The sequence below is a fragment of the Monodelphis domestica genome, chromosome 4, assembly GCF_027887165.1.
Source record: "Monodelphis domestica isolate mMonDom1 chromosome 4, mMonDom1.pri, whole genome shotgun sequence".
NCBI classification, from domain to species: Eukaryota; Metazoa; Chordata; class Mammalia; order Didelphimorphia; family Didelphidae; genus Monodelphis; species Monodelphis domestica.
In genome coordinates, this window is record NC_077230.1 from 294,323,377 (window position 1) to 294,342,766 (window position 19,390).

Here is a 19,390-nt window from a genome sequence, read left to right on the forward strand (position 1 = left end):
AGAATATCTTCTTCACAGGCAACATCTCCCCACCCCCATGTGCCCCATTTTCCCTATGAGGCCAGATAGGGACAGAGACACCATATTCAAAATCATGTGACTGTACAAATCCAATCAGGAACATATAAGATAGACATATGTCTGCTTGGGAAATGGGAAAATCTAGTTTATGAAATGAGGTCAGAATATGTGAAGGTATGTCATAATGGGTTTATATGTGTGTGACTATATATGTGTGGCTATACACTTGATCTTTGGTCCTAAATATCTCTAATTTGGTCTGTTCCACTTCTGAATATTTACATGAAATTTATTTTGTGTATGAATCATGTCACACAGATATCTGTGTGGATAGGATTCTAAATGTATCTGTGTATAATTATGCAAATAGCTGTATGTGCACAAATATGAATGTGTGTGTGTTTGTATGTGTGTGTGCATGTGTGTGAGAGAGAGAGAGAAAGAGAGAGAGAGTTGGTTTTGTTTGTTTAATGTGGGGGTAGAGTGTGTACTTGGAAACTCCTCCCCTCCTTAGTGAACCCCCTATTCAAATGGCCTCTTAGATTGTTTCTAATATAATTAAACCGACAAATTTAAACAAAACAAAAATCTTCATTTCAAAGACTCAGAATTCTCTTTTCCTCCTTATTCTCTGATGCCTCCCCACAACCAAGATGATTCTGTCTTTGGTATATCCCTCTCAGCTGTCACTTTCTCCCCATTCTGTGGCCATCACTCCCCCAAGCCCCTGAACTTTTTCCCCTCATGCCTGGATTACTAGGCAGGACATCAGACTTTGTACATCACAGGTGCTCACAAAATGTTTGTTGATTGGTTGACTGCACAGAAAAGTTATTTGCAAACCCAGCTTCACTCTTAACATGGATCACTAAGAACCAAATATAGCTCTATGGGATGAAATGAAGGAATGAGAGACTGAAAATGTGGGCTACCACCTGCTGGGGATCTTTATTGTCTTTCAGCATCGGTTTCATGGATGAAGCAGAAAATTGAGCATCCCTGAGAAATACAGAGCCTTAGAGAAAACATCTCATCTTTTCCACTAGACGGAGGGTGAAATGTTCACAGGATAATACTAAAGGAAGGAACTGAGTACATTTATTTTAAAGTAATCATGAGCATAGCTTCACAAATAGCAAAAACGACTACCTTCCAATTTTTAACAGCATACCCTTAGTTGTCTCCACAAAAGTCCTCCTCCATTGCCATACCCTGGCATGGAGTGATCATACATATTCTATATCTATATTAGGAAGGCTCAGGCTCTGGCAGATACTAAAAAGGAGGCAGAAAAGTTTGTTAGAAAAAAACAGTAAACTTAGCTTTGGAGATGGGAGATTGAATCCCAAATCTTATACTTCCTACCCAAGAGATTATAAAAAACAGTGACAATGTTGCCAAGCTCCAGCTGCCTTATCTTTAAATGGGGGATAATGATGCTTGTGTTCTTACTACCTACCTCAAAAGCTGTCGAAATTTTTAAAAGATATTAATAGTATGTAAATGTCATGATAGAGTATAGAACTGTAATTATTATCACATAGTTGTAAAGTTTTGGTTTAGAGTTGGAAAGTACCTCATTGGCTACCTAATCCAGTCCAATAAAAGAGAACCCAAGTATAAGACTTTACACTTTTTCCTATTAGATTTAATCTTTTTTTTTCAATTAACTGAATGCTCAAGAACTTTTTTTACTTCTGATTTTGTCATCCAGTGTAATTGATATTCTTGCTAGCATTCCACCATTGCAAATTTAATAACTATGTCATTATCTAAAAATGTATTTTATATGAGCATGATGGCTTGAATTCATCAAGGGCAAATGGGTACTCCCAATTTTTCCTTACTTGAGTATTAACTTCCTGGTAGCCATATATGTTCTGTCCTTTCCATTACAAAGATTACTATCCTTACCAGAAAAAATTAAAAGGAACTTAATAATTGAGCAGAAAACAGTTGAGATGATATTAGTTATCATCTTTTTTCCTACCTTGAGTCTCTTCTTTGATCCTTCTCTTTTACTACAAACCCTATTTGTTATTACTACTTTTCCTTACTAAAATCAAATCTTTCTCAACTTACAACCCCATCACATTCTTAAAAGACCTTGCCATTCATTTGTTTTCATCATCTGTTACCTGCGCTTGCCTCTATTTCTTGTACACGTCTTTAAAATCAAAGTTGATTGGTGAGTTCCATGTACATCTATGACATCTTTAAACAACTCTTTTTCCTCTTTGGAATTGTTTTGCTTTATATCTTCAAAATTTCACTCTTGAGAACTTACCATCCCTTTTGGATCGACTTCCCCAATAGCATTTTAGCTCACTGGATCTTTCCTCTAAAGCTACTGAAATTACCTTCTCAAAATCCAGGGTGCATGTCAGACTATTTCAAGATTTCATATTTTATCTATCACAGACTCCAGAATTGAATAGTCATTTTTCCCCAAGGATCCCATCATTTTGACCACAGCCACCAGTTACTCCATATTGATAAGAATCTCTTAGAGAATGACTTTGAACATGTTATAGTAGGTGAAAGATACTTTTGCTATAAGATAAACAAAAAGAACAGTTTCGGAGAAACCTGAAATGAACTGATATGGAGAAAAAGTGAGCAGAACCAGGAGAATAATCTATCAAGTAACAATATTGTGAAGGAAAATAATTTTTTAAATGTAAGAACAATGATCAATGTGATGACCAATCACCCAGAGGACCAATTAACTAAAGTTATCTACCACCTCACAAAGGAGTGATGGCTCAAGGTAGCAAATACAGTATATAGATTTGTTTGATTGTGTGTATCTGAAACAAAAATTATATTTTTATTGGGTGGGGAAGACATTTACGAAGGTGGACTAATGATAGAATCATCCCTCCCCCATAAAAAAGAAGAAAAGGAAAAAAGGATTGAAATTTTTAATGTGCAGAAAGAAAAGAAAGTATATCAGAAAGAAACACAGAGAAGTAGGACAGCTTTTAAAAGAAATGTTTCTTCCCTCCTTCTCTTCCCTTCTCTTTTTACTTTCTCCCTTTATTATTCTTTCTTCTCTTTCCTTTATCTCCATTCGTCTTGTCTTCTCTCTTCTTGCCCCTTTAATTTTCTCCATTCTCTTATTGTATTTCCTTAAAAAGAATAAAAAATAACATTGAATTTTGTTCTGTACACAAAAAACAAGATATACATAATAGATTTGCAGTTTCAGATATAATACTCTTTTGTGTTCTTTGTATAAGGAAATGTTCTCTTATAGTTGTTAAAATCAGAATAAAAAAATTAAATTTAAAAACAAAGATCACTGACAGCAACACAGCATGTCTATAATAAATAGTTGTTCCTGCTGGATGACTTTGACTTACTGGAAAGTTAGATGCTCTATTTGTCTCCTCACCTATAAAGGTTTCCCCTCCATGATAATCATTTTATTCTATCATTCTCAGTTCAAAGATGATTCTTCTTGGAAGAATAAAAAAATCAAAATAAAATTTAAATAGTTTAACCACTTTATCATCATAATTTATCATACTATCTCATATATATCAGACAATGGTCCTATCCCTTCTCTGATCCTTGTCTTGACCTAAATATATTTTAAGGGTGGATATTGTAGTCTTTAGCATTAATTGACAGCCTCAGATCATTTTAAACTTTATGGCTTCAGAGGCAATTCTTACAGGACAGCATTCCTTTTTTGTATTCACCCTCAATCACTGCCCTGCTCCCGTCTCCTATATATGTCTTTTTCCATCTGAGCTAGTTGATGAGTTCCCTGAACATTCACATCATTCTCTTTAGGCAGCTCCCCTTTCCTCTTCATTTGAATGATTTCTCTTTGTGTTTTCATAATTTCATCCCTAGGATCCTCCTATTCCCCTTAGGCTTGCTTCCTCTTCAAAATATAAGACAATTGGATTCTATCCATGCTTTCTATGAACCATCTGGAATTTGCTTTCCCAAAATCTATGATGTATGTCAAATTATATGACGTTTCCCACTAATATCATAAATCTGTAACTTCATCACATGCCCCCAAGCCTCTCTCTTTACTACTTTAGTGTGATTAAGGCAGTGTTATATAGAGTAGTCATTAGGTTTTATAGGAAGTTTATAATTCTCCAAAACCAATCTGACATGCCAGTCTACTAAAAGAGGAGAAAACTGTGCAGTGATCACTGTTATATGCACAAAATAACAAAATTATGTATGTTTTCAAAAAGTAAAGAAAAAAGTTATTTCTTCATGTACAAGCTGTTTTTTCTAACTACAATAGGATATAACAGCAACATCATTATCATAAGAAGTATATATATTGAACAGTAAAATGTTATGTTATCTGTGATATAATCAGATCTATGCTATAACAAAGGCCTTGTGACAAGGTTGCTTCCCAAGCCACTGATGTAAAATTCTGTTTCCCTGACCTTTTGCTATATGTAACCTATGAAACTTCCACTCTTGCTAATTCCCATCACTTAATTCATCTGCTTTATTCAATGGTGTCAGTAGAAGATGGTTTCAATAGAAAAATTCATGCTGATTTCATCCACTATAAATTAATAGTAGTAACCTTAGCTAGGCAGTGACTACAGCTCAGCAATCTTCCTGCACAGTTATCATTAATTTCCTGTTATTACCCAGAGGGAGACTTTTCAAACTTGACCATTCTTTAAGCCCTATTTTGTATCTTCAGCCCCATATTCACAGAATATGATCTAGCCTGCCTAACTGAAAAAATTTAGCATCCAATATGAATTCCCTACACTCCCCTTTTATTTATTACAACATTTCTCACTATCACCAATCCCTCATTCTTTCTTCCTGTCTCTATGGCCAAGGTGTCCCTTGTTGATAAAAAGCATCCTTCTATTTATGCCTTTGATTTCACCCCCTACCACCAATAACAATAAAAATATACCTAAAGTCATTATCATCTCTCCTAAATATAACTAAGTACAACTTCCAAATAAATTGAAAAGAGCTTAAAACCAAACACTTTATTAACCACTTGATTTACATGGAAGTCATCAAAGTATATGATTCTACCAAAAGAAACATTAAGCAATTCCTTCATATCATGAAATCTTTCTCCAGTGACATTAAAATGTCAACATGACTCACTAAATCTCAGATTCTTAATGGATTCTAAGGAAAGATAGACTGAAATATTTGTGACTGAATTCAGAAATGATGATTCTTGCTGCTTTAAGACATTGGAATATTTATTACTTAAAAGCACACTTCCCAAATCACCTTCCTGAATCTTTGTTTCCTCATCTATAAAATGAGGACTTTTGATTAGATAGTCTTTGAAGTCCCTGTAAGGCAGTACTTTCAGGTTCCTTTGAGGTAATACAGTTGCAAATACCTTGGCCTCCTCCTGACAAGACACATCAAGAATCAGCATATCAAGGAGAATATTATGGCAAAATATGTTGAGACTTTTTTACCTCTAGAAATTAAAACTGAATGGGTAGAACATATATAAGGTAATCAACACCTCTGCAATGTCAATCTTAGTGTGCAATGTAAGGAATTGTAAAATGTAACATATTTGGTTAGTGTTTTAACAAAAATCTGTACAATATTAACAAAATAACAAGGTCCATCACCCAAAGGTAATTCTAGAAAGATCAATTCCTCTTTGCCAAAAAAGAGAACAAGGATTAATAGACATTCTTGGAGGACATGATAAACAAGTATGAAACCCAAAGAAAAAAATTTTGGCTAAAGAGACATAACTTCATAGAGTATAAAGTCTAATGAGAGGTATACCCTATTGGATTTGTCAAATGTAACTCTAAATAGAGTCTATAAAGTGGATAAGATCAAAGAGTGAAATCAAAAGGCTCTACATAGCCAACATTTACAGGTATTCAGTTTATAAATTTGACAAAAAAGCAGTGAAAAAAAATGTCCTCAAATATTTGATTTTGAAAATGGAATAGTTTATAATGGCAATTCGGGACCAAGCTATTGCCACCAGAAATGTGTTGTTGTTGTTCATTCATTTCAATCACATCTGACACTTTGTGAATCCATTTGGAGTTCTCTTGGCAAAGATACTACAGTGGTTTTCCATTTCTTCCTCCAGCTTATTTTATAGATGAAGAAAGTGGGGTAAACAAAGTTAAGTGACTTGCCCAAGGTCACAGAGTCAGGAACTGCCTGAGGTCATATTTGAACTCAGATTTTCCTGACTTCCAGTACTCTATCCATTGCACTACCTACCTGCCCAGAAATAACAGGAAAGATTTTTTTTTAAATAAAAGATAAACTTCCTCAAAAATAAAGATTAGTTGAATATGATGACACTGATGATAATGATTCCAATAGCTGACATTTATATGGTAATTTAAGTTTTACAAAGTGCTTTGGAAAATCACAACCCTCCAGTGTAGGTGATCTTATCCTTATTATACAGAGGAAGAAATCAGAGTTTAAAAAGAATAAGTGACTAGCCTAATATCACATAGCTTCTATCTAGGGAGTTAGGTGTAGAAGTAGAATTTAAACCCTGGTCTTATTGATTCCATACTGAAAATAATGAAACAGCACAAGTATTTCCCTGGGGCCAGCTGGGTGGCACAGTGGAGAGAACACATGACTGAGTTAGGAAGACCCAAGTCTGAATCCTGCCACAACCACAAATTGTGTGATCCTGGGCTCGGCACTTCACTGCTCTCTGCCTGTTCCCTCATCTGTAAAACGGAGATAATAATAGCACCTATCTCCCAGATACACAAAGTACTTTTCAAACCTTAAAGCGTTTTGTAGCCATGATTATTATTATAATTAATTATTTTCAGAATAGCAACCACTAATTATTCACTGAATGGGATCATTTTTCAAGGACCCAAATCTAGATCTAAAAGTTGATAGCGCCTCTCCTCTAGGCTTCCCATTATACCAGTGAGGAAACTGAAGCTCAGGAAGCCTGTGAACATTTTTAAGTGTTTAAATAAATTATCAGTTCATCACTTATAATTATTTCAACTTCTTAGTTCCCTCCTCCATTTTCCTTTGCCTCTCCCTTCTCCTGCCCCCTTCTCTCCCTTACTATACAATATTGTCACATGAAAGTTTCTATGTTTATCAAAACTGAGATGGAAAGCCATGTTGAAACAGCTCTCAGGTGGTCACATGGTGCCATCTAGTGGCAAAGCTATGCAGTGATTCCCATGTGTTGGTCTCTATGCGATGCGAATCAGGTTTTTATTTGATGTCTGCCTTGCTGCATCTCTACCGTGCCCATTTTTTGGTTTCAGTTGCAGAGGACTAAAAGGATTTGGGGTAAATTGAGAGCATAATTTCAGAGTAAACACTCTCTCATTAAAAATCTAAAACTAAGTCAAAATAAATTGATGATGTCTGCATCTGGCTGTGTATTCTTCCAAAGTGATCTAGCCTGTGCATCTGGCTCTCTAATTCCTGCCAGATAAAAACTATGCAAACAGAGTACTATCTAAAACTGAGAGGCTGCAGTTCTACTGAAAAACTAGTGGGTTTTCTTGAAGACCTAGCTTTTTTTTAAGCATGTGTTGCATTTTAACTATGAACATTTTTATAGGTGTGTCCTCAGGTGATCTTTTTTATCAGTTTTCTATGCCAAAGAAATGGAATAATGTGGCATCATTCAGTATTAAAGTAAGACTATACGATGTGTTTTCACTGCTCAGTAGACACTAATTCTAAAAATTCCCCAAGGGTAGCCTGCATTTCTGTAGTTCAGTCTTCCTCTGTGCCTTCTAGAGATGGTTACAAGACTATAGACCAAGACTCCACACCAACAGGAGGGCATTTAAGCATAACTTACAGGGAGTTTGTCATCTATAGATCATTGCAAGAAATGGTATTTTATGTCGTGCATATTAAAGAATAAGCATGGATTTTATATTGAATTACTGATGTTGTTGAGAAACAAAATATTTTTTAGCTTTAATACCCTTTAAAGATTTTAGAAATGTTGATGTTTCAAGAGTTTGTGATATTAAACAGTCAGTAAAGCTGTTGCCACTGCTGTGTATGTGTGTGTTTGTGTGTGTACTTGTGAAAAGAATCAGTATTGCAAGAGTCACTCTGTGTATTCCAGGGACTAATCTCTGCTATTGGATCCAGGTCTGATTCTGTCTGAATCTTTTGAATAAGAGATCATTGACCCTGGTTTTAATTATTATAGAGTAGGAGTTCTTATCCTTTTTTATGTCTTAGGCCCCTTGAAGAATTTTAGGTAGCTTATGAATCCTTTCTCAGAATAAAGTTATAAATGTACAAAATAAAATACAGAAGTTTAGAAAGGAAATCAGTTATATTGAAATACAGACATCCAAATTCTATAGAAAACAATACCCTCAAGTTCATGGACCCCTAAGTTAGGAGCCCCTGATGAAAAGCTTTATACAATGGAAATAACAAAGATATGAGAACCTTTCTAAATTCAATATCCTCTGCATTGTATTAGGAAGTTCACTTAATCCTGTCTACACTTGGCCCTGCTCTACAGAGATCCCTTCAGGTTATTAAGTACTATTCTTACAATAAATTGAAAAAAGGAAAGTAGTAATTGACTTTGTCCAGCATGGAGCACTGTGACCACAGAAAATGGGGCAAGCCACCAAGGCTGCAAAGCTCTTAACTGCTAAGGAATCAGACCAAGACTCCAAATCAAACAGGAGGGCAAATCATTTTAACTTACTCTATGCCAGTGGTGTTCAAAAGAACTTGAAACTTTAAATAGTAAAGAAGTGGGACTTTGATCAGTGTCATCTGGATATAATTTCCCCCACCAAACAAAAAATAACAAATAGTATTTTGGGGGGAATTTCATTCTTTCAGTACTAAGTTTCCAAACTGAGTGTGACCTTTAGAGAATTTTTGTTAACATAATTATGCTCAATGCTGAAAAAAAGAAAAATATAGCACCTTCCTCAAAGTGCCACCTGTGAATATGTGCTTTTATCTCTTTTCCAGATGCTAAATTGTACCTTCCAAGCTAAGGGTTATATTGATTTCCTACTAAAAGAAATACTGATGGAATGTTGTTCTATTCTGGTTTTGAGTCTTTGAGTTTTGAGTCATTGGCTCAGTACCTTTTTTTCTACTTTCAGACTGGAATCCCCCACGAGGAGCCTAAGTATGGATGCACCAAGAGGAGTCCATATTAAAGCAAATTCTGGGAAGATTGAAGCTCTCTCTCAGATGGACATCAAATTACACAGTAGTGATGGGATGGTAAGCTAAATAAAGCAGCCTTCTATTATATATGTGTTGCACATCCATTTAGTTAGCAGTCAAAGCTGAAACAACTTTCTTGGGTTAGCATGTCAAATTTGTGTTTTGTTTCTTAAGGAAACTGTCTAAAATTATACTGAGTTAATGATGCTGAAAGTAGTCATAAAACAGAATAATCTTCTTTTTTAACATTATGAATATTTAGGTCTCTCGATCTCTCCCTTCCCTCCCCACAGCATAAAAGGCATCATCCAGCAAACAGATATGTATCTATATAGCTTCTTTCATTTATCTGTTTTTCAGTTCATTTCCTGGAGGTAAACATTCACAAGTTTTATTCTCCAAATATTAAATCTGTACATAATCTTTTCTGGGTTGTTCTCATTTCACTCTTCATTATTCCATATAGTTCTTTCCAAATTTATTTTAAGTTAACCAGCTCATCATTTCTTATGACAGTAGTATTCAATCACAATCATATATCATAATTTGTTTAGCCATTCCTCAATTGACAGATATGCTATAAATATTTTAAAACACAGATTCTTTTCAGAATAATCTTAATGCACTCTGATAGCTTACCTTTTCCATTCTTGTTATATACTACTCTTCTTCATAAACTCTATATTCTAGCCAAAGTGCACTTATTTCTTGTTAATTTTGTCTTGCCATTTCCCATCTCTTAGCCTTTGCATGCACTACCCCACATCCATGAAAGGATCTCCCATAACCTTGCATACTGAAATCCTTCCCTTTCTTTAAAACTCAATAAAAGGGCCACTCCTTACAAAAAAAACTTTCCCTGGACTGCTAGCTGTATTATCCTTTCTTCTATGAATCATTCTATCCCATGAGCTTATTGTATAATACTTGTATTATATTTTACTGAGTGTTTATTTTTGCCTTCTGCTGGGCTACAATCTCCTTAAGAACAGAAGCAGAGTTTTCTCTCTCTTTATATTTAGGATGCTTAGCACAGTTCAGTGCATATCATAGGTACTTTAATAAGTTTTCATGGGATTAAACTGATAGCTTAACATCTTAAGAAGTGCCAACATTACTAATGCACTATCTTAGGAGAATGGTGTGTTTCTTCAGCTGTTATTACTGATACTCATTCACTTTGTTAAAAAAACAAACAGTAGTAGATTTGTTGATTTCATAATGATAAGTAGATATATGTAATCATTGCATTGAATCCAAGAGCTGGAAAGGACCCCAGAGGTCATGGAGTCAGGTCCAGCCTTAAAAAGAATATCTGCTATGATATCAACAAAGAGGCATCCAGCCGCTACTTAAAGAACTCCAATCCACTTCATTCTCAGGTGGCCCATTCCTCTTCTGGACAGCTCAGCATAAAGAAGTCCCTCTTTATATCAAGTCTAGAGAGATGGAGACAGAGACAGACAAAGACACAGAGAGGGAGGGAGGAGATAGATAGATGGATGGACGGATACATAGATGGATAGATGGATGAATGGATTAATGGATAGACAGAGATAGCTAGGTAGATAGATAGATAGATAGATAGATAGATAGATAAATGGATAGATAGACAGACAGACATATATATGGAGAGAGAAAAAGAGAGAGAGAGAGAGATGCCTTTTTGCAATTTTAATCAGTTGATCTGTCAAGTGAAGTAGTTCCCACTTTGAAGAACTTGCATTTTAAGGGAGATAACATATATGTTTGCAATATGCAAAATAAGTATCAAGGAATTTGGGGAGGGGAAAGACACCAACAGCTAAGAGCGAAAGAGCAGAAAAGGATGGTCTCATGTAGGAGATGATGTTTAAGCTCAGTACTGACCTACATTAGGGATTCTGGAAATTATGCATTCGGGGGAGGGGGTGCACAATTTGTATGATGCTACAGGCCTGAGAAATGGCAAGAGCAAGAATGGCTAAAAGACTAATTCATGAAGGAGAATGTCATAAAGCTAAAAATATAGGTTCTAACCAAAAGTTGAGGGGCAAAAAAGCCAAACCACAGAGTTTCATTTGACACCAAAGACTGTGGAGTTGAATGAGGGGAATTACATGGTCAGATCTACACTTTTGAAAGATCTTTTTTTTCCTCTTTATTTGAATTAATTTATTTAGTCAATTTAGAACATTATGCCTTGGTTACAATAATCACATTATTTCCTCCCTTCCCTCCTTACCATAGCCGACCCGCAATTCCACTGGGTATTACATGTGTCCTTCATCAGAACCTGTTTCCATATTGTTGGTGTTTGCATTAGGATGTTCATTTAGAGTCTATATCCCCAGCCATTTCCCCCTCTACCCATGTAATCAAGCAGTTGTTTTTCTTCTGTGTTTCTACTCCCACAGTGTTTCCTCTGAATATGGATAGTGGTTTTTCTTATAAATTCCTCCAAGTTGTTCAGAATCACTGCATTGCCACTAATAGAGAAGTCCATTACATTCAGTTGTACCACAGTATGTCTGTCTCTGTGTACAATGTTCTCCTGGTTCTGCTCCTTTCACTCTGCATCACTTCCTGGAGGTCATTCCAGTTCCAATGGAATTCCTCCACTTTATTATTCCTTTGAGCACAATAGTATTCCATGACCAACATACACCACAATTTGTTCAGCCATTCCCCAATTGAAGGGCATCCCCTCATTATCCAATTTTTTGCCAGCACAAAGAGCGCAACTGTGAATATTATTGTACAAGTCTTTTTCTTTATTATCTCTTTGGGGTACAAACCCAGCAGTGCTATGGCGGGATCAAAGTACAGACAGTATTTTAGCACCCATTGGGCAGAGTTACAAATTGCCCTCCAGATCCATGGTTGGATCAATTCACAACCCCACCAGCAATGCATTAATGTCCCAACTTTGCCACATCCCCTTCAGCATTTGTTACTTTCCTTTGCTGTCATGTTAGCCAATCTGCTAGGTGTGAGGTGATACCTCAGAGTTGTTTTGATGTGCATTTCTCTGATTATAAGAGATTTAGAACACTTTTTCATGTGCTTATTAATAGTTTTGATTTCCTTAAATAAAAATTGCCAATTCATGTCCCTAAAAAAAGTAATACACCATCTTTTCAGCAGCACATGGTATATTCACAAAAATGGACCATGTATTAGGGCATAAAAATATTGCAAACAAGTGCAAAATATTTGCAAAAAAATATTGCAAACAAGTGTCCCTATTTATTTTTCTCCACATATCTATTAACTCTAATTTTTCTAGATTTAATTCACTTCTCTTACCTCTTTCTTATTTATTTTTTGGTTTGATTTATCTAGTTCAAATAGAGGAAGGTTCAGGTCTCCCACTAGGATAGTTTTTCTATTTCATTCTTGAGCTCCACTACTTTCTCCTTTAGAAATCTGGATGCTATGCCATTTGGTGCATACATGTTGTGTACTGATATTTCCTCATTGTCTATACTGCCTTTTATCAGAATGTAATTACCTCCACTATCTCTTTTAACTAGATTTACTTTTACTTTGGCTTTGTCAGATATCATGATTGTGACTCCTGCCTCCTTTTTTTCAGTTGATGCCCAATGGATTTGGCTCCAACCTCTTACTTTCACTCTATGCGTATCTAACTTCCTCATGTGTGTTTCTTGTAGACAGCATATAGTAGGGTTTTGGATTCTAATCCACTCTGCTATTTGCTTGTGTTTTATGGGTGAGTTCATTCCATTCACATTCAGAGTCATGATTACCAGCTGTGTATTTCCCAGCATTTTGACTTCTACCCTGGTCCTGCCTTTTCTTCTTTCACTATTTCCTTCTACACCAATGTTTGTTTTTAATCAGTCCCCCTAGTTCCCACCCTTATTTTACTTCTCTTTCTTTCCCTCCTCCCTTCTTATTCCCCACCCTTGTTTTCTTTGCAGTCTTTTCAAAACTACTCCCTCACCCTCTCCCTCCCTTGTATTGCTTCCCTCCCCACCAATCTATTTGTCACCCTTCTACTTCCCTATAGGGTGAAAATCTATTTTCTGCCCCAATGGATTTGATTGTTATTCCCTCTTTGGGTCAATTTCAATGCACATAAGAGTTGAGTATTTCCTATCTTCAACCTCTTTACCCTTCCAGTGTATTGAAGTTCTCCCCACTCCCACCCTGAATTTCTTTGTGACATATAAATTTATCCCCTTTTGTTTCTTTTAGTATTAACCTCTTTTTTTAGCTCTAGTTGTATATATATATATATATATATGTATATATATATATATATATGTATGTATATATATATACACACGTATATGTATTTATGCATACATATATCTATATACATATTTATATCTTGTCATTTCATCCTATACAGTTTGTCACTGTTCTATGTGTAATTCTTCTAGCTGCCCAGGTGATAATAACAAAGTTACCAATGACCTCTTTTATTATAGGGATATATATCATTTTATCTTATTGGGTCTCTTAAAAAGGGGGCTTTTTGTTTGCTTTGTTTTGTTTTTCTTTTTACATCTTTTTTAATTACCTTTTGATGATTCTCTTGAGTTCTGTGCTTGGGCATCAAATTTTTCTGAACTTTTTTCTGCCTCTATGCCACCATCTTGACTCCACCGAAAGATAAGCTTTGACAGCTGTCTAGAGAACTGGATTGGAGGGGGGGGGGATTTAAGGTGGAGAGACCAGTTAGGAAGCTGTTGCATTCCACATAAGAGGTGATGAGGTCCTGAACTAGAGTGCAAGCAGAACTGATGGGAACTACATTGTGGATGTTATGGGAGCAGAATCAACACAACTTTCAAATTAACCTAATATGTAAGGAAAGAGGAAAGAAGTTGATTATAAATGCAGCTGTAAACCCAAATTATTAGGTTGGTCATAGTCTCAGCAAATATAGAGAAGTTGGGAAAGGGGATTGACTTAGAAGGAAAGATAACAAACTGTTTTAGAATTTATCTTGAGTGAGTGGTGAGATGCTTACAGGACATCTAGCTGAAAATATTTATTATGCAATTGGTAATTGCAGAATTAGTACTCAGAAGAGAAAGTAAGCCTGGATATATTATGCCTGTCAATCTAGGAATAATCAATGTAGAGAGTCATACCATCACTTTTGGGCCAATTCTGTTCACTTTAATATGCTCCCTCTCTCTGCCATTAATCTGTGGCTAAAAATAGGTAAATTACTTAGCATTTCAGGTCTCAATAAACTCTTCTAGCAAATGTTAATCCTACTACTTACCTTAAAATGGAACAGTGGATACAAAAGCATTTTGCAAAATAAATCATTATCCAACCTTGAAGTATTGGATATGGGGAGGAATAGCCAATCAATGAAAGAATGGACTTGAGCCATTAAACCTGTCATTACAATGAACTCAATAACATACTCTTGTATTTTCTGGGAGTTAAGGGAATAGAGAAAACATTAAACATATACCAAAGGGCTCTCTTACTGATTTGCCTGATTATGCTTCATTCATTATTATCCCCACAGTCACACTGCATAACAGTGATTCATTCTGTAGCCATGTCTCAAGCACCAACTAGGTGTAGAACACTCTGTGCTGAGTTCTAGTGGAAAAAAAAATTTAAAAGTTATTTAAAATCTTTTAAAATGCACATTACTATAGAATGCTGACATTTAATGAGTATTTTCCTCATAACCCGCTGAGATTAATAGGGTAAGTATTACCATCCCCTCTTTATAGACAAGAGAACTAAAAGTTAGAAAGGTTAGATACCTGGCAAGTAAATAAGAGTCTAGAATCACTAATTCCACTATATCAGCATACTTACCCTCATGGAGTTTACAGTCAAGTAGATAGAAATATTCAGAAAATTCACAACCTCTGTCTGCCTCAGTTTTCTCATCAATAGAATGGAGATCATATTAACCCCTAATTTTTGTGATTATTGTGAGGAAAAAATATGAAAACATTTGTAAAACACTTTGCAAAACTTTAAGCTCCATATAAATGCTAGCTATCATCATCACCATTCATGGTGCTGTGACTGCTCCATAAGATCTTTTGAAATCCTTTATAGTTCCATCACCATACATAATAATCAGAACAATTTACCCTTGTGACTATTGCTTAACAATGCATGTTCTGGACAGCCACCCTCTGACAGGGATGGTTCAAGTATTTAACAGAGGGTGTAGCAGCAGAAAAACAGTAGAATGATCCTTTAGTCTAGGTTTCCTGAATCCCAATCCAATGCTTCTCTCCTTTGCCAGAGGGGAAAAAAATTAAAGCAAAACTAGACGTGTTTGTATTATACTTAGAAACTATGCAATCCAAAGACTGACTTTGAGAAAATTAATTTCCTTATTTTCACCATTGCTAGTGGCAGAAAGCATTCAGCAGGCACCTACGTGTGCTAGAAGAGTAATTGCTAATCAAAGCCTTGAATGTGCTTCCTTCTTACAGATGACCCTAAGTAGAAGAAATACAAACCACCGAGTCCCAGTGATGCCAATGTACCTGAGAAATAGATTTTAAAATGTGTTTCACTTGAAAATATTTGTATTCACTAAATGTTATTTCTGTGTACTTATATAATCATACCAACTAGATACTGAATTCTATTGTTCCCAAGAATGCTTTCAGAATTGAAAACTATATTTCAGGAGCCAGACTCTCAGAGCCCTGCTTAGTTAGATCAGTGTGTTTGATGTAGTGTGGGTATTGGGAGCTTCTCTCTACACTAATAATGTCAAATTCAAATTTGACATTTTAAATTAAAATTGACAATTGAAATAAGGGTTTTGAAGAGATAGATAAGGATTTCTGTGGGCTACATAGTGCCTTAAAATAGCATGTTAAGTAGGGGCAGCTGGGTGGCTCAGTGGATTGAGAGTCAGGCCCAGAGATGGGATGATTTCATATATGGCCTCAGAAACTTCCTAACTGTGTGACCCTGGGCAAGTCACTTGACCCCCATTGCCTACCCTTTACCACTCTTCTGCCTTGGAACCAATATCCAGTATTGATTCTAAGATGGAAGGTAAGGGGTTTTTTTAATAACACATTAAAATGTATTTATTTTCATGTATTTTCATGAAATTTGTTATCCCAAATGACATTTTAATCTGGGTCAGCTACCTTTGGGCATGTTGTCTATCCCATGTGGCCTGCAGGCAGGTGTGTTTAACACCTCTGCTCCATGCAACTACTCTAAATATGTGTTTTCTTCCCTACTCAAGGAGCCCATAAAGCAGAGACTTAGTCCACCACAAAGAGCTGTCACCCCTCTGCTTTTCCTAGTGATTTTCATCTCCTACAAATCCACAAAAGCTTGACACACACAGGCCTTCCTTAGTAACTGTGATACTAACATCAAGTGTTGCTAGAGAAGCAGGATAAAGAATTCTCAAAGATGGCTGAGCTCCCTGGGCAAGAGAAAGTTCTATCCAACAGAAGGTGGGCTGGTGTTAGATTTTATGGTTGGACTGAATATGTAATTGGTCACCAGGGATTTAATTTCTAAATCCCAAAATGAATTAATAAAGTAAATTTGAACTTATGGTAGTTTATTGAACTTATGGTAGTTTATTTTACAATAGAGGGAAGATATTAAGGAAGGGAGGGAGAGAGAGAGAGAGAGGAGAGAGAGAGAGAGAGAGAGAGAGAGAGAGAGAGAGAGAGAGAGAGAGAGAGAGAGAGAGAGAGAGAGAGAGAGAGAGAGAGCCAGTTAGCTCTCTGGCTTCCTCTGACCCAGATAGTGATTCTAAGGCCCCAGCCAGGGGAAAGGAGTCTCAAGACAATGGACCTTTCCCAGAGGCTCAAGCTGAGCCTTCACAGTCACCACAGTGACCATCTAAAAGGAAAGCAGTCTGAGGTCTCCTGCATGAGCTCCTCCAAGGTCGAGTTCCACAGACAAGTGTCCCTCTTCACTCCAAGTCCAAGTGTCTACATCAAGTGTGTCTCTCTTTCCACTTTTAAAGACCTTTTTTCTCATGTGTCACTTCCCCTAAGTTTTACGTCTACCACTCACAACCGACGCTCCACTCCAGGACTGCCCACTCTTTCACACTTGGGTCACAGACCTCCCACTCAATGTATGAAATGGGTTTTCACCACTTTTTGTGGTTAAAATCCAAAATGGGTAGATCTCCATACTAAACTTTAAATACTGTGCTTTATACTTTGGGGATTAAAATATAAAAATAGACTGAGGATTACAATTTAATCTTCACAATCAAGGAAGAGCTAAGTACCTTCATCGTTACAATCAGGGGAGAGCCAAATACATTCTTCATGATGGGGAACTTTAAAAGGAACAGAGGAATGAGCTGAAGAAATCAGTTTAACAGTATTATTTCACTAGACTCAAATCAAATACCTACTAGCACTTCTTGGGGGAGGCGCTGCTAACTAAAGTCCTTTGTATTGTATTCCTAAAGCTTAGCACTGTGCCCAGCACATAGTATGACCGTAATAAATGTTTAATAATTGATCGGTTATTGCAATCCCATCCTTTACACATTCTTTCATTCATTTTACTATGTTTCTTTTATTGTTACTGTAACTTTCACATCTCTTGTCTTCTCCCATACAGCTTGTGTTGGATGCTGCCACCGTGTGTCTGCCTAAATTGGTACAGGGGACTCAGGGCCACACCAGCAGCTCTCAGAGACTCTATGAAATCTGTGTATGCCCAGATGGCAAGCTTTACTTGTCAGCGGCTGGCGTGGGTTCCACTTGCCAAGAAAACAGTAGCGTCTGTCAGAAAAGCACCTGAACATGCCATTGAATTGTCGGAGCACACCTCAGTGAACTTGAATTCTCAATAAATAATTATTCTGAATTATGAGGCTTCAGAGCTGAAATGGTATATCCTGCCTCTGGAATTCGATGAAGGAAATACATGCAAACACACACACACACACACACACACACACACACACACACACACACACACACACATACACACGCACAGACGTGAAAAATTTTACTGAACTCAGAAAAACTGCCAGTGAACATGTTTGAATGAAACTCTGTGTTCTGGAAGTGGTGTCAAACTTGAGCCATAGGATGCATTTAAGGAAAATCAAAAGAATTTGTGTGCAACATGGAGCTGTTTAATTGCCATCAGAATGATGAGTGAAGTGTCTCTATTTCTTTATTTTCACCTCTCTCAATACATGTAAATACATAATGAAATGTTACATAACTCTGTGGAATTCATTTCTAATGATCTATATTATGCATGATATCTAACCCAACATTTCCCATTCACTATTCTACTGAATCTGGTGCTCCACAAGATATAAATAGGATTTTTAAGAGAAAATACCTATAATCAGGGTAGAAGATAGAAGAAAACAACAGTTGGTGGAGGAGAATGATGGGGTTGGGAGTACTAGAAGAGAGAGGAAAAAGGGAGAAGTCACTGGAGAACCAAATTGAAGCTAATAGGGAACTAACATTGCTCAATAAAAACCTAAAACTTCATCATCCCGACAGGAAAGCAATGTTACTCTCTCCATACATGCATTCCGATTTATCTCACACCACCCATTCCATTGCTTCTACCACCACTCCTCACCCCCCACCCTATAAACCCAATTTGTGTTCCTCCTTCTCCCTTTCTTCCCCTTTTAGTCACAGTCTTCTCCTACTTCACCCTCACTCTCACTTTCTCCTCTCCCTTCCTTTAACTTTTAGTTTAACTCTTTATGTCTCTCTCTCTCTCTCTTCCTTTCTCTTTCTCACTCTCTTGCTCTCTCTTGCTCTCTCGCTCTCGCTCTCTCTCTTTCTCTCTCTCTCTCTCTCTCACACACACACACATACATACACACACATTCAGATTCTGACACATGTATAATCTGTATCCTCTCCATTCACACCTTTATGTCCCAAAGACACCACCATATCCTTCCATACTATATATTTGATACTGTCTATTCCTTTCATATACTTTATCTTTTTCCTTCACATTGTGGTATCCTCTATACAAACTTTCTCAAATTTCTATTCATTTTCATGATATACCACCCTTCACTAAACCACCGTTTTAGATTCTGTTATTACATTCCAAGAACAGTATTTGGGAAAATTTGGATTTAAGTTTCAAAAAAAGAAGTGTTCTGGCCAACTACAAATAGGATTAGAAAATGTCATGTGTGTGCATGTGTGTGTTTTCTTAAAGTTGATCAAGTCTCTAAGTGTGATTTTTCTGA

The 19,390-nt window shown here is 36.4% G+C and overlaps 1 protein-coding gene across 6 annotated transcripts in view; it reads left to right on the forward strand.

Annotated features, from left to right (window-relative positions):
* The window catches only part of SGCG (sarcoglycan gamma), a 341,738-nt gene extending 323,367 nt beyond the window's left edge, over positions 1 to 18,371 (forward strand). For 5 of the 6 annotated variants that reach the window (XM_056794687.1, XM_056794689.1, XM_001375567.4 and 2 more), the window contains 2 exons: positions 9,132 to 9,255; positions 17,767 to 18,371. In XM_056794687.1, coding sequence (XP_056650665.1) covers positions 9,132 to 9,255; positions 17,767 to 17,949 — 307 coding nt within the window. In that variant the 3' untranslated portion in view covers positions 17,950 to 18,371. The remainder of the gene's footprint in view (positions 1 to 9,131; positions 9,256 to 17,766) is intronic. The other variant, XM_007495215.3, reaches the window with a different exon arrangement.
* The last annotated feature ends 1,019 nt before the right edge of the window (positions 18,372 to 19,390 follow it).